The sequence below is a fragment of the Populus alba genome, chromosome 19 (genome assembly GCF_005239225.2).
Source record: "Populus alba chromosome 19, ASM523922v2, whole genome shotgun sequence".
NCBI classification, from domain to species: Eukaryota; Viridiplantae; Streptophyta; class Magnoliopsida; order Malpighiales; family Salicaceae; genus Populus; species Populus alba.
Window position 1 is genome coordinate 6018833 of NC_133302.1, and position 15847 is coordinate 6034679.

A 15847-nucleotide genomic window follows, 5' to 3' on the forward strand; every position below is an offset into this window, starting at 1 on the left:
ACATCTGATTTTTGGATTTTTTCTTTCTTAAATTGAATTTTCTTTGTCAATAGAGCTTTTTTTTAATAAAAAAACATACTGTCAAATTTTAATTTTTATATTTTTGAACTTTCTCAACCAAACTTTGATCATTTTCTAGGCACCATTGTGTCTTCTTCTTATTGCTATATATTTTTTTGGTTTTCTTTTGAACATTTTTTTTTATAAAGATTAAAATTGGTATGGAAGAATTCATAGTCAATAAATTTTTTGGATTTAAAATGGTCAATTCAAGAACAATGATAAGTCAAGTTTAAGAGTTTCATCACATCTTTCATAATACTCATGATGAAGGAATGGTTTTGATTGAATCCTTCCAAGTTGTAATTATTAAGAAATTGCCACCATATTGAAAAAAAATTAAAAATTATCTTAAGCATAAACATTAGTAGATGAGAGTTGAATATCTCATTTTGAGATTGATATTAGAACAGGAAGATTAAATTGTCTAAAAGAAGAGTCAAGTCTTCTAGTTTGTCTCCTAAACTAAATATTGTTGAATAAGAAGGAGAAGACACACATTAAGAAATAAAAGAAAACATTTTCTTTCAAACAAAGCAAAATGCTAAACATTTCATGGAAAGTGATTCATTTGGAATACTTTTAGATACCAAGTTTAATGATTGCAAAAATAAAACACAACAAGAAAATCCTACAAAAACAAAGATTGTTTAAGCCAATGACTCAAAAGTTGATAACCACACAAATGATGTGCCAAAAATGAATTTCATTATTGTTGTTTCTAAAGTTAACTTGATCATTAATCTCGATTATTGTTGGGCTAATACTAGTACAACGAGACTTGTAAGCATAGAGAAAAGAATGTTTTTCACTTACCAAGAAATGGATAATGAATATTTGTATAAAACAATTTCATCAACCTCTTAGGTATTGGCTTCAAGAAGGTTATACTAAAGATGAGTTTTAAAAAAGTTTCTCACCTAACCTGATGTTTCTAACATTAGAAAGAACTTAATGTCTGGCTTATTACTGAATAAAGATGTTTTAATGATATTTTTTGGGAGTGACAAATTTATACTTATAAAAAGTGAGATGTTTGTAGAAAAGAGATTTTTTTTATGGCATTTACAAAATGAATATAATAATCATTTGCAACTAAAGAGAAGATGAATGATGATGATGATGCATCTTCTTTTTACTTGATTGAGTCTTATCATATCTTGTTAGTGCTAGGTTTTCTACAACATATAAATCTAGTGAAAATTGTAATTTTTTTTTTCAAGAGTTCAAAGTATCTTATTAGATAATTTATGGTCATTTAAGGTTTTAGCAAATATTACTTGAAATTTCCTTTTTTATATATATATAAAATCAAAACTCAGTTATCAAGTTATCAAATTTAATAAAATAAGGGACCTGTAACTATTTACAATCTTAAAAATTAATCCCTTATATAAACCTTAAAAAGATAGTTTACAAGTGAGAAAGAGTGTTAGAATCACCAATCCTATATAAAAAAAATAGAAGAATAATATATAAATTAAGAATATATAGATCACCACTGCAAAGTTTAAATCTTTTTCAGTAAAATTCAAACTCAACTATCAAATTCAATACATACCAAAACACACACTAGATCCAATATATAGTACATATATCTACGAGTCACTGCTCGTTTTATTACAGTACATTCATAGAGAGTTCCACCATGAGCTCAAAAGCAGGAATTATACACCATTACTCATACAGAGGCACTTGCTCAATATATAATAAAGCGACATGATCTTTTAAACCTAATGGAATTGTGTAGGAATCTTCATCAGTCGCATACGCAACATCTGTAACTCGAACAAGGTTAACAAAATGTTGAAGGAGAAGCATTGGAGCATTCGTTGGCCTCATGCAATCTTCATTGATATCCTTCCATACATTAACGTCCATCTTTTGGATCTCTTCAATTGCTTTCTTCTCCGATACATCATATTGTTTCATATAGCATTCAACGCCGGATGCACAGTCTCCTCTCTTTTGTTCATCCTTCAAATATATAAACGATGTTATAATGGTTAAAAAATAAACCTAGCATGAAAAAAATGAAAAAAATTGAGAAGAAAGACAGGAATAGTCATGAGCTGAACCTTGGTTCAATTTTTTTGATGCACGAAAATAATTGAAAAATCTTGTAAACTATTAAGTATATCCTAATTTGAACTAATAATTTTGCACTTAAACGAAGTAATTTTTTTTTAAAGAATTCAGACATCGTACCTCGTGGCTCACTACGTCATTCCTCAAACGACCGATCATCTTCCCAGCTTTAATAATTTTTGGATTACTTTTTAGCCATTCAAACTCCTCCCCTCCTGCAACTTCTTCCATTCCAAGGAAGGATGCTGCCATAATTACCCCATAAGTACTTGTGGCTAATCCATTGCGCACATACTCATCGAATGTTGGGACATGGCATTTATCTGCCCACTCCGCCTCCGCATGGTAGCCTCTCACCACTTCTTTGAACTAATAGCATACAAATAAAACAAAGATTGTGTGGTAAAAACTACGCAATATTTCAATTAATATATATACAATAACAATATATTATGCTAGAAATATTAAAAGAATGCATGAGACTGGAAAAATGTTCATACTTCCTCCTTCAGATAATATGAGGCATAGGATCTTCCTTGCTTTCCCATATCATTCTCAGTTTCATTGAAAAGATTCAGAAGAGCTCTATAAAGAACTTTCATGCAATCACCAGGTAGTTGATCAATAGCATTCATGCTGCATCTGAAATTGAGACAGAATTTCATGTCCTTTCCTGAACATCTTTGTATCGAATTCTATGTTTATGAAAGATTTAGAAGAGAAAGACAGACTATGAGGTAACAAGAAACAAACCTTTCAATTGCATTAGTAAAATGTTGTATTTCTTCGAAAGATGCATATGCATCGTATGTATCATCTACCAGTGATAGAAATTTTAAATATTTCGTGACCATCATCCGAGAGAAAGCATATTGAGGCTCGAAATGGACTCCATTTGCCCAGACATAGATCTCTACAATTCTATCTCTTGCATATGGAAGCTCCTCAGCAAAATTTAAATCATTCCACCACCTAAAATGTAAATAGCAACGGAGTAAAGAAATTCCAATAGAAACTTGGTCTGATATCTCTCTCTAACTTGAACAAAAAATTACCTCGAGAGAATGGATAGCTCTTTTCGATGTATTAACTGAACTCGATTGAAATCTATCTTGGCAAACTTGAGTAGAGTGTCATTCCGAGACTCATCTTCTTCGTAGAAAGAGATGTATTTTCTAGCCTCTAATCTTGGTACGCCTTTGTGAAAGGGCCGGATCAAAGCCTTCCTAATATGGTCTGCTAGACGTGGGCTTGATTGCATAGCCGAAGACTCCAGGTTTGCCTTTGTGAAAACTAGGGCATCATCCAGTATCTGTTCACCATGCACACTTAAAAACGAAGCTTCATACAAGCTCAGGATGCCTTTCACATCGTTGATGATTGTTTTCTTAAACTCTCCATTGGTGTCCTTGAACTTGTCGAACACAACTGATTCATACAAGCATACTACACATTTTAGCCATTTTCAAAAGATGTTTGTGAATTATGAAAGATTATTTCTTGTAAGTGAAAGAAAGATTTACCAGAGTTTAAATTACTGCTAATTATGTATTCTCCAAAGATACTGCATTTTTTTTTTCGAGTCATTTTCGAGTCACATTACAAAAATAAAATTGTCATTTCGGTGTACTTATAGGAAGAAGTAGTTTCAGGTATTAGTCTAAAGATTGAAACATAGAAAATTACAAAGGAGGATAAACTTCTTTGATCTAAACCAGCCTCTGTACTTCATTAAAGAATTATTTTTGGAGATGTTGATTAATGTTTCAAAGGCTATAAGTATGCACTCACCACAAGGCATTTTGAATCCATGCTGTCTCAATACTCGAAATAGTAGTGACAAAGTGTAGAGATCAAAGTCATGCTTCTCAAGAAGATTAGGAATGTTGTAACCCATTTTTGGGTCCCCACAAAAATAAATAAAATAAATAGCCAAAAGAGGCTAGAAAAATAATGGAAGGCAGAAGCACTCAGAAAATGGTTAGAAAATTGGTCAAGGAGTATAAAGATACAAAGATTGGATTTTTGACAGTATTTTCTTGAAGGATGAGAGCCCTATTGAGAAGGAAAATTTAAATTTTGAGGAGAAGCCCAAATTTGGATGTTTATGGACTTAATTGGATTTTTATTTGAATTTATAAAGGATTTGATTGCAAGAAAAAATTGATTTTTAAGTCAATTTGGGCTTTAATTAGAAGAAATTAAAGTTCTGGGGCCAAATTATGATTTTTAGGAATTTATTAAGTCAAATCAGGGGCTTAATTGCATAAATATTGAAGTTTAAGGGCCAATTAGGGATTTAATTGAGAAAATCCGAAACCAGGGACCAATTTGGAAAATGTGCCTTAATTTACTGTTCACTTTCTTCCTCAAAACGCTGCCTGAATGGCTGCTTTCCAGGCGAGTTTTCCGGCTCGTGTGGCCTCCAAATCCGACAAAACTTACACCAACATGTTCACATGCAACCCCTTTATCCCGGAGAATGGTCCGGTCGGGTCGAAAAAGTTAGAAACGGCTCCGTTGAGTGGCTCAAAGTGGCCACCTCGGGCAGTTCGCAGCCTTGAGCTGCCAAATTTGGCAGCTCGAGGTGCACACTTTGAGCGAACGGTTGAGATGCTTTCCAACTGAATCAAGGGTTGCAATTTTTCCATAACATAGAAAAGATTTCCCTCTTCCACCGCCTATAAATAGAGTCGAATTTGATGATCTGAGGGGGGAGAAATTGGGGTCCAAAGTCAGCCAAAAACCAGCATTTTCGCCCAATTTCTGCAGATTTTTTCTTCTCCTCCCTCAGCTCCCACACAGAAGACCTTCCCTTTTTAGCTGAACACAAACTCACGGTTTTCTCTCCCAACCAAGAGGCAACCCGCGCCTCTGCTGCGAGAAGAAGAAGAACAAAGCCATCACCGCCAGCTACCACTATCTTCCTAGTCGACAACAACACAGTTGGGAGCAGAAGGAGAAAAGGGAAGCAGAGGAGAACATAGCTGAAGAGGAACGCAGAGAAGAAAAGGAAGAAGGGTTGAACACCGCACTCCACAGTCACCGACCACCGTCCAAGTCACTCCCCGGCCACCACTACCAGCGCCTCCACAAAGCTGCCATAGAGAGGGAAGAACATTGCTGACTGAGGGAAACCAAGAGAAGAAGCAACGCCTCTGTAAAGGGGAAGAAGAAGAGAAAACAGCTGCTGTCATCGAGCTTCCCAACCACTGCCACCGTCAGAACCATCGTGAGCCCCCATTGGCTTCCTGTCCACCGCCACCAGCATCACTGGGAGTGTTCGCCATCGTCTTCAACATCATTTCTGCCACCAGGTTTGCACCCCCTTCGTCACTGTGCATGCACCATTTCCTTGCATTTCACTGTTGAAGTGAAATATAATTCACTTGAACAGTGAAATGTTAATTCACTGTTCACACCACATATAATTCACGTGAACAGTGAAATGCTATTTCACTGTTCACATCATATATATTTCACTGTTCACATGAGGCCTGCTGGGTTCAGCCCAGCCATGTGGGCCCCGCTGGGTCCAGCCCTAAAAAATAAAAAATAAAAATTCTTCAAAAAAAAATTATTTCAAAGAATTTGTGATTTTTCTGTAATTTTATTACTGTATTTTGGGTCAATACCGGTTTGTATTTTTATATTGTAAAGATACAAATCCGGTATTAAAATACCCGGTTTTCATAAAAAAAAAAAAAAAATGTTTATTAAAAAATGTTTTGTTTTCATGCATACGGCCAATACACTAACATGTTTTGAATGTTCTTTTTATATATAAAAAAAAAATATTGGAAGTTTTGAAAATGTGTTTTTGCATGGATTTCTTAAACACAAATCATTTTCTTGCATTTGTGGATTTTACAACCTGTTTGTAAAACTCCAAAGGGTATTGGCCAATATTCCAAAAACTATAAAAATCTTATTTTGGGAGGAGAAGTTGTGGTTATTGTTCACCGCTAATGTTTGGATGAAGAAATCCTTAAAAGGACGAACATCCAAAATATTATCGGGAGTAATAAATCAACGCACATGTTTGAAAGAAGCTTTGGTTGCGATCGAGAACATTTCAAAATTTTAATTTTTTTCTCCACGGTTTACGAGTCGTGAAAAGTATAAAATTGTTTTTTATGTAACTGTGAAATTTTCTTCGTTCTTTTTTTTTCTTCTTTTCCTTGCGATTTACGAGTCACCAACTTTTGAAATACTAAAGGAAAAAACGAACTTTCATAGCACATGGAATTTCCTTAGATTTCTATCTAAAATAAATTGACGGGTTTAGAAGACACCAACACCATAGACTATAGAGCAAACCAAACACCAAGCAGCTTACCTTAGGTAGGGCGTACTAGGGGTGCTAGTACCTTCCCTTTACGCAACCAGTCCCTTGCCTTAGAATCTCTGAAAGACCAGTTAGGGTTCCTAGTGACCAAATACTAGGTGGCGACTCCAAAGAACCAAATCATTAGAACACAACGAAAATCGCCAGCCGATGTCGCGCCTTTATAATTTTTTGAGGGGGTGTGACAGAATGGCGACTCCACTGGGGACCCTTGGACTAAGCTTGATTTTTGTTTGTTTAGGCTATGTGTTATTGGTTTTTGTTTTCTTACGATGCTTTGTTTAAAAGCTTTAGCATACATCTTTACATTCTATCGTACATGGCATGGTCATGCATCACTTTATTATTCTTATTATATTATGAGGGCACACACCTGTAACTTTAAGGTTAAGTGGGGGACTAGCAGCTTGCCTTATGACTTGAGTCAAGGTTTAAGTTTGTGTAAACCCCAACTCTTTGCTGAGTGTTTAGACTGATTGTGATTGGTACACGTGCCATCCCACTATCTGCTGGACCTCCATATCGCCTTTACGAGGGTGATCACTGGAACAGCAAGAGACCCTTTTTAGAGACCAAGTAGTAAACCTACCCAATGTCTCACATAAAGGAACTAGAGCCTATCCTTAGGATGTATGCTCCATAATATCTTTTTGCATCCATAAAGGGAGAGATGTTCTAGAATTGGGAGACCCAAGAAGCTCCATTTGGTGATTTAATCAACAATGCTTGTTTGATCATGATATTGTGTTGTTTTCCTTTTTCAACTTTTTAAATCGAGGTTCCAAATGCCTTTTCAAAAGTTCATCTTGGTGTTTTTACACATCATTTTTCTTTTCAAAACGAATCTTCCATAACTACACTTGCACTTTACACTGAGAATGAATGGCCAGACTTTAAAGAATCCATATTAGTTGTAGAAGAGGAAGAATGGTAGGAAAATAACATTAGGGGATTCACAAAAACGAACAACATGAACAAACTTGGAAACCCGCTACAAGGTCATGCCGTTTGGGTTGGGGGCACCTACCAAAGTGCCAGGGTAACTTTATTTCACAACATGATGCAAAAGAGATTAAAGTATACGTGGATGACATGACCTAGAGAGGGAGAGAATCATGACCAAATATTGAAGGAATTAGTTGAAAGACTAAGAAAGTACAAGTTGAGGCTTAACCATGCAAGGTGTTCATTCGGGGTGAAATCTAGGAAGTTGTTGGAATTTATGATGAGTGACAAAGGGATAGAAGTGGACCCTGATTAAGTAAAGGCTATTCAACCTATGCCAACTCCCAAGACTAAGAAGGATGTAAGGAGGTTCTTGGGAAGTTTGAATTACATTACTCAATTTATATCCCAATTAACCACGACTTATGACCTCATCTTCAAATTGTTAAGGAGGAAGAATCTTGGAATTTGGAATAAGAATGTGAAGAAGCTTTCACGAAAATCAAGCAATACCTACTGAATCCACCCATATCTATCGAGTTGAATTGAAAAATGGCAAGTTCTACTAGCTGAGTACAACATAGTATATATGACAAGGAAAGCCATGAATGTCATCGCCAATCACCTAGCTGACCATGTTGTGAAAGTTTATCGGCTGTTAAGATTTAATTTTTTGGATAAAAATATGCTTTCAGTCGAGTAAGGGAAATCAGATTGTTGGATTATGTACTTTGAGGGTGTTGTGGTAATAGAGTGGGGGCAGTGCTAATCTTTCCTAATAAGAAACAGTATCCGGTTTTAGTTAAGTCGCAATTTGGGTACACTAACAACACAACTAAGTTTGAAGCTTGCATTTTAGAGGTTGCATTAGAGCTAAACATCAGAAAGATAGATGTGTATTGGAGACTCGATTTTGATTATTTGTCAAGTGAAAGGACAAGGGCAAACCAAGGACGAGAAGTTGAGACCTTGCCAAGAATACTTGTCTAGATGGGCTAGAGAATTTGAGGAAATAAAGTTCACCCATCTAGGAAGGGAATGAAACCATTTTGATGTTTTGGTCACGCCAGCTTCTATGGCTAGAATAGACTTTGGGCACAAGGTACAACCAATACACATTGATATAAGAAATAACTTAGCTCATTATTGCTCAGTTTGAAAGAGAAATTGATGGAAACCCTTGGCACTATGATATCAAGAATTTCATCCAAAACTAGACATATCCCATGGAGGCATCCAAAAATCAACAAGAAGACGTTGAGGAGGTTAGCAATGGATTTCTATCTTGATGGGGAAACTTTGTATAAATCATCTGACGAAACTTTGTTGAGATGTTTTGATGACGTGAAAAAAGTGGTGAAGAAATTTATGGAAAGATATTTGATCTATCGATATGGTCCACTAGAAAAATAATGCCCAGAATTTCAACGGCAAGATGATAATGGAGCTTTGCACTAAATGGAAAATCAAGCATTCCAATTCTTCGCCATATAGACCAAAGATGAATGGTGCGGTAGAAGCTGCTAACAAGAATGTCAAAAAGATGGTAGTCACCTATAAGGATTGGCATGAGATGTTGTCATTTACCCTTCATGTATATCACACTGCAGTTAGAACCTTAATTGGAGCCACCCCGTACATGTTGGTATATGGAATGGAGGCGTTGATGCCTTTAGAAGTGGAAATCCCATCATTGAGAGTATTGATAGACTTTGAGCTAGAAGAGTTAGAATGGGAGAAGGTTAAATGTGAACAGTTGAATCTGATAAGTGAAAAGAGGATATCCGCAATCTGTCATCATCAACTTTATCAAAGAAGGATGGCCAAATCATACAACAAGAGGATTCGACCTTGAGGGTTCCACGAAGGAGATCTTATATTGAAGAAAATGTTGTCTTTTACCAAGAGAAGGTCAGAGTAAATGGACGCCAAACAATGAGGGCCCTTTAGTGGTAAAGAAAGCGTTTTTGGGAGAAGCTTTAATTGTTATCTAGAATGGATGGAGAAGATCTATTTAGGCCCGTGAATTCTGACTCTGTAAGGAAATATTACGCTTGATGTATTTCGTAATTTCCCAATCAACAAAATTAAAGTCCGACCATGAATTCTCTTTGTAAAGAGCCTTTTATATATATATATAATATATATATATATATAAAACATATGATCTCATAGCATTTGAAATCTTTTACTTAAAAGAACTTTTTACACATGACTAAAGAGATGACTCCATCAATTGGAGAGCACCAAATCAGATCTTCTTGACATATAGTTGCACTCCACACTAGGGGGCAATAAAAGATTATTTCCTGAAAGGTTTTACATGTTTTCAAAACGGGATGAGGGCCCGTAGATTTGAAAAAGATAAAGCATTTAACAAAAGCATGACAAAGAGGCAAGGACAAGTCGTAAATTTGGAGAAAAAAGGGGCTACTTGTAAAAAAGTCGAAGACTTCTTCCCCAAGATATGATAGGAGGCAACACGAGAGATGAATCCAACATACGATTTCAAAAGCAAGCTCATGTTGAGAGGGAGTCTCACGAACAAGAAGATGAGGATGGGACCTCGTATTTCATGTTGGTTAAAAAGGAATCACCAGATGGGATTCCAAGTTGGTTAAAGGAGATCGCCAGAAGGGATCTCATATTTCGATATTCATCCAAGGAGGTCGCCAGAAGGGACCTCATATTTCAGCTTTGAATAAAAGAAATCGCCAGATGGGATTCCAAGTTAAAGGAGATCGCCAGATGGGATCTCATACTTCGACATTCATCAAGGAAGGTCGCCAGAAGGGACCTCATATTGAAACCATTTCTTAGAAAAGCATTGGAGTTTACTAAGAATTCTTCCCCCTGGGTAGGTCACCCATACAATGAGACCATTATTTTTCTTGGGTCGGTCACCCATACAATGAGACCATCATTTTTTTCTAGGGTTCGTCACCCGTACAATAAGACCAGCACTAGGGTTCGTCACCCGTACAATGAGACCAGCACTAGGGTTCGTCACCCGTATAATGAGACCAGCATTTTTCTTGGGTCGGTCACCCGTACAATGAGACCAGCATTTTTCTGGGTAGGTCACCCATACAATGAGACCATTCTTCATTTTTTTTTTTTCTGGGTAGGTCACCCATACAATGAGACCATTACGCATTTTTGTATTTGGTTGTGAGTAAAGGAATCGCCCGATGAGATTCCAAGTTGATTGAGATCGCCAGAAGGGATCTCGCATTTCGATATTGGTCAAAGGAGGTCGCCAGAAGGGACTTTATATTTTAGCCTTGGTTAAGAAGAATCGCCAGATGGGATTCCAAGTTTTTGGGGTTAAAAGAGATCGCCAGAAGGGATCTCGAGATGACTAAATTTTGATCATAGTTTTTGGGTTGAGGAGGATTGCTATAAAGACAAAGTTTCAGAGCGATCAAGCTCCAACCAAATCAGTTTCGGGAGTTCAGTTTTGGTTTATCTTTATAAATCTTACTGCGCAAAACCTATGCTCCGTAAGCTTTATAAAGAGGGGGCATCTGTTGTAACCCATTTTTGGGTCCCCACAAAAATAAATAAAATAAATAGCCAAAAGAGGCTAGAAAAATAATGGAAGGCAGAAGCACTCAGAAAATGGTTAGAAAATTGGTCAAGGAGTATAAAGATACAAAGATTGGATTTTTGACAGTATTTTCTTGAAGGATGAGAGCCCTATTGAGAAGGAAAATTTAAATTTTGAGGAGAAGCCCAAATTTGGATGTTTATGGACTTAATTGGATTTTTATTTGAATTTATAAAGGATTTGATTGCAAGAAAAAATTGATTTTTAAGTCAATTTGGGCTTTAATTAGAAGAAATTAAAGTTCTGGGGCCAAATTATGATTTTTAGGAATTTATTAAGTCAAATCAGGGGCTTAATTGCATAAATATTGAAGTTTAAGGGCCAATTAGGGATTTAATTGAGAAAATCCGAAACCAGGGACCAATTTGGAAAATGTGCCTTAATTTACTGTTCACTTTCTTCCTCAAAACGCTGCCTGAATGGCTGCTTTCCAGGCGAGTTTTCCGGCTCGTGTGGCCTCCAAATCCGACAAAACTTACACCAACATGTTCACATGCAACCCCTTTATCCCGGAGAATGGTCCGGTCGGGTCGAAAAAGTTAGAAACGGCTCCGTTGAGTGGCTCAAAGTGGCCACCTCGGGCAGTTCGCAGCCTTGAGCTGCCAAATTTGGCAGCTCGAGGTGCACACTTTGAGCGAACGGTTGAGATGCTTTCCAACTGAATCAAGGGTTGCAATTTTTCCATAACATAGAAAAGATTTCCCTCTTCCACCGCCTATAAATAGAGTCGAATTTGATGATCTGAGGGGGGAGAAATTGGGGTCCAAAGTCAGCCAAAAACCAGCATTTTCGCCCAATTTCTGCAGATTTTTTCTTCTCCTCCCTCAGCTCCCACACAGAAGACCTTCCCTTTTTAGCTGAACACAAACTCACGGTTTTCTCTCCCAACCAAGAGGCAACCCGCGCCTCTGCTGCGAGAAGAAGAAGAACAAAGCCATCACCGCCAGCTACCACTATCTTCCTAGTCGACAACAACACAGTTGGGAGCAGAAAGGAGAAAAGGGAAGCAGAGGAGAACATAGCTGAAGAGGAACGCAGAGAAGAAAAGGAAGAAGGGTTGAACACCGCACTCCACAGTCACCGACCACCGTCCAAGTCACTCCCCGGCCACCACTACCAGCGCCTCCACAAAGCTGCCATAGAGAGGGAAGAACATTGCTGACTGAGGGAAACCAAGAGAAGAAGCAACGCCTCTGTAAAGGGGAAGAAGAAGAGAAAACAGCTGCTGTCATCGAGCTTCCCAACCACTGCCACCGTCAGAACCATCGTGAGCCCCCATTGGCTTCCTGTCCACCGCCACCAGCATCACTGGGAGTGTTCGCCATCGTCTTCAACATCATTTCTGCCACCAGGTTTGCACCCCCTTCGTCACTGTGCATGCACCATTTCCTTGCATTTCACTGTTGAAGTGAAATATAATTCACTTGAACAGTGAAATGTTAATTCACTGTTCACACCACATATAATTCACCGTGAACAGTGAAATGCTATTTCACTGTTCACATCATATATATTTCACTGTTCACATGAGGCCTGCTGGGTTCAGCCCAGCCATGTGGGCCCCGCTGGGTCCAGCCCTAAAAAATAAAAAATAAAAATTCTTCAAAAAAAAATTATTTCAAAGAATTTGTGATTTTTCTGTAATTTTATTACTGTATTTTGGGTCAATACCGGTTTGTATTTTTATATTGTAAAGATACAAATCCGGTATTAAAATACCCGGTTTTCATAAAAAAAAAAAAAAAATGTTTATTAAAAAATGTTTTGTTTTCATGCATACGGCCAATACACTAACATGTTTTGAATGTTCTTTTTATATATAAAAAAAAATATTGGAAGTTTTGAAAATGTGTTTTTGCATGGATTTCTTAAACACAAATCATTTTCTTGCATTTGTGGATTTTACAACCTGTTTGTAAAACTCCAAAGGGTATTGGCCAATATTCCAAAAAACTATAAAAATCTTATTTTGGGAGGAGAAGTTGTGGTTATTGTTCACCGCTAATGTTTGGATGAAGAAATCCTTAAAAGGACGAACATCCAAAATATTATCGGGAGTAATAAATCAACGCACATGTTTGAAAGAAGCTTTGGTTGCGATCGAGAACATTTCAAATTTTAATTTTTTTCTCCACGGTTTACGAGTCGTGAAAAGTATAAAATTGTTTTTTATGTAACTGTGAAATTTTCTTCGTTCTTTTTTTTTCTTCTTTTCCTTGCGATTTACGAGTCACCAACTTTTGAAATACTAAAGGAAAAAACGAACTTTCATAGCACATGGAATTTCCTTAGATTTCTATCTAAAATAAATTGACGGGTTTAGAAGACACCAACACCATAGACTATAGAGCAAACCAAACACCAAGCAGCTTACCTTAGGTAGGGCGTACTAGGGGTGCTAGTACCTTCCCTTTACGCAACCAGTCCCTTGCCTTAGAATCTCTGAAAGACCAGTTAGGGTTCCTAGTGACCAAATACTAGGTGGCGACTCCAAAGAACCAAATCATTAGAACACAACGAAAATCGCCAGCCGATGTCGCGCCTTTATAATTTTTTGAGGGGGTGTGACAAGGAAGGTCATCAAAAATTTCTTTGAGGCTGTTTTCAATCTCTTTGTCAAAATGATATGACACACCAAGCCGACATAACAGATTAATGAATTCAATATGTTCCACTGGATCCTTTTTGGATGCCATCAGCATGTCCCTCACATTTTCCTTCAACTCTTCTACTTGTCGGCTGTATGACTCGAATTCCTGCCGTGAAATATTCAGTTAATATGAATTTTGATAGCATTGAGCAATCCTCAACGTGATTTTTTCTAGTCTATTGAAAATGTTTTTTCTTATAGAGTTTTACTCAATAAAAATGAAGTCTTTGTTTAAAGTAAAAGTGATCAGCAGCTAGACAAAAGTATAACATATGAGAGGAGTGGCAACGAAAGATGCATATGATTTTATAATTAAAAGAAGAAGAGAGTAGTGATATATAATTTAAACAAAAAAAAAAATTGTGAAACATCAGATTATAATCTTAGTGCAGAATTGGATAATAGATCCCACTAATCTAAAAGCTTATATACAGTTTTTGAATTTTTTTTTTATCTTGATACTTCAAATCATTAAAATAAAAACACACTGCTATACACACAGAAGAGAAGTAGTTTACCGTTTGTGGGAAGGAAAATGAAGCGAAGCTACAACCCCACAAGCTTGGTGGGAAATCTGCCTTTCCACGAGAATTGTTTTGTTGATTGGTGTTTTCCATTTTATTGAATGAAATAGAGACTACTACTTCGATGCTCGAGTACCTAAATCGTCATCAAAGGAAGGCTATTTATAGGGAAATGGCTTGACGTTGTGTACTATACCTATTCTTATTCAACTCCTTAATAAAAAGAGATGAACGTGATTTTGATGCTAAATGGGTGTTTAAAAATATATTATTTTTTACTTCAAAGTATATTAAAATAATATTTTTTTTATTTTTTAAATTTTATTTTTAACATCAACTTATTAAAATATTTAAAAACATTAACATATAAATTTAAAACAAAAAAAATAAATTTTAACAAAAACAAAATTCAACCTCAATTCCAAATACGATCAAAACTAGAACATTTGTGTTAGGACTTAACTTTTTAAGAGTGTTCTAAGATAAAAATATTAAATCATTAGATGTAAATATTAAAAAAAAAAAAGTGCAAAAGAGAGGGGGAGCGAGAGAGAAGAGGAAATATGTATGGAAACAAAAATATGTAGGTAAAATCACTTTCCCATTTCACCGTAACAATATTATTTATTGAATATGTAAACCAAAAAGAATGTTATAAATATTTTTTAAGTGTGATTAAAAGAATAATAAATCATTATAAGTAAGAAAATATTAACAATAAAAAACTAAAAAGAGAGGGAGAGAGAAAAGAGAACACGCATGAAAAAGATAAGAGAATTTGATTTAGGATTGTAGGGAATTGACATAATATAAAGTGAAAGGATAGAATTAGAATTCTCATACCCTAAAATTACAACCCCAAACAATATAAAAGAAAAGAAAATTTTGATATACCTCAATGGTCTTTTAATTCATAATTTTAATGAAATAAATAAAACATCAACTATTGATATATAGGTAAATACCTACTTAAAAATAATAAAAACACTAAGTAAGAAAAATAATTAAAATCTAAAATTAACTATGAAAATAATTAAAATTATATATTGAATATATAAACCATGCCTTTTAGTGTTCCTTACTACATTTTTAATACCTTCGCTTCACATACAGCAGGTAATCTTTGGAGACGTTGATATGAGTTTTTTTTGTTCACAACAAAGCCTTTCCTATCAGTTACATTTCTCTTTCCCGCACCCCTATATTTTTTTGGAGTTCTTCTTAATTTGTTGTCACTCCAAAAATATATTGTCATCTTGAATCAAATTTGGTGTATTTTAACATCCCATATAGCTATCACTAGATTTTTCTTTCCCGCACCCCTATATTTCTTGGAGTAGTTCTTAATTTGTTGTCACTCCAAAAATATATTGTCATCTTGAATCAAATTTGGTGTATTTTAACATCATATAGCTATCACTAGATTTTTCTTTCCCGCACCCCTATATTTCTTGGAGTTGTTCTTAATTTGTTGTCACTCCAAAAATATATTGTCATCTTGAATCAAATTTGGTGTATTTTAGCATCCCATATAGCTATCACTAGATTTTTCTTTCCCGCACCCCTATATTTCTTGGAGTTGTTTCTTAATTTGTTGTCACTCCAAAATATATTGTCATCTT

At 35.8% G+C, this 15847-nt stretch overlaps 1 protein-coding gene across 1 annotated transcript; it reads right to left on the minus strand.

Annotated features, from left to right (window-relative positions):
- Positions 1–1737: 1737 nt before the first annotated feature.
- Positions 1738–14341, minus strand: LOC118037045 (probable terpene synthase 6). The gene is made up of 8 exons (XM_035042931.2): positions 14220–14341; positions 13621–13807; positions 3940–4026; positions 3204–3576; positions 2902–3120; positions 2649–2790; positions 2269–2517; positions 1738–2037 (listed from the first exon to the last, which is right to left on the minus strand). The coding sequence occupies exons 1-8, from the start codon at positions 14316–14318 to the stop codon at positions 1738–1740; spliced, it is 1656 nt and encodes a 551-aa protein (XP_034898822.1). The 5' UTR covers positions 14319–14341.
- Between the last annotated feature and the right edge of the window lie 1506 nt (positions 14342–15847).

What these genes read in the sequence shown, in the direction of transcription:
- LOC118037045 (XM_035042931.2), bottom strand. Translation starts at nt 14,318, where the DNA reads ATGGAAAACACCAATCAACAAAACAATTCTCGTGGAAAGGCAGATTTC. An exon ending in CATTTTCCTTCCCACAAACG is followed by an intron (nt 13,808 to 14,219) that starts GTAAACTACTTC and finishes ATTTCACGGCAG; the next exon opens with GAATTCGAGTCATACAGCCG. An exon ending in GAGCTATCCATTCTCTCGAG is followed by an intron (nt 3,121 to 3,203) that starts GTAATTTTTTGT and finishes TTTACATTTTAG; the next exon opens with GTGGTGGAATGATTTAAATT.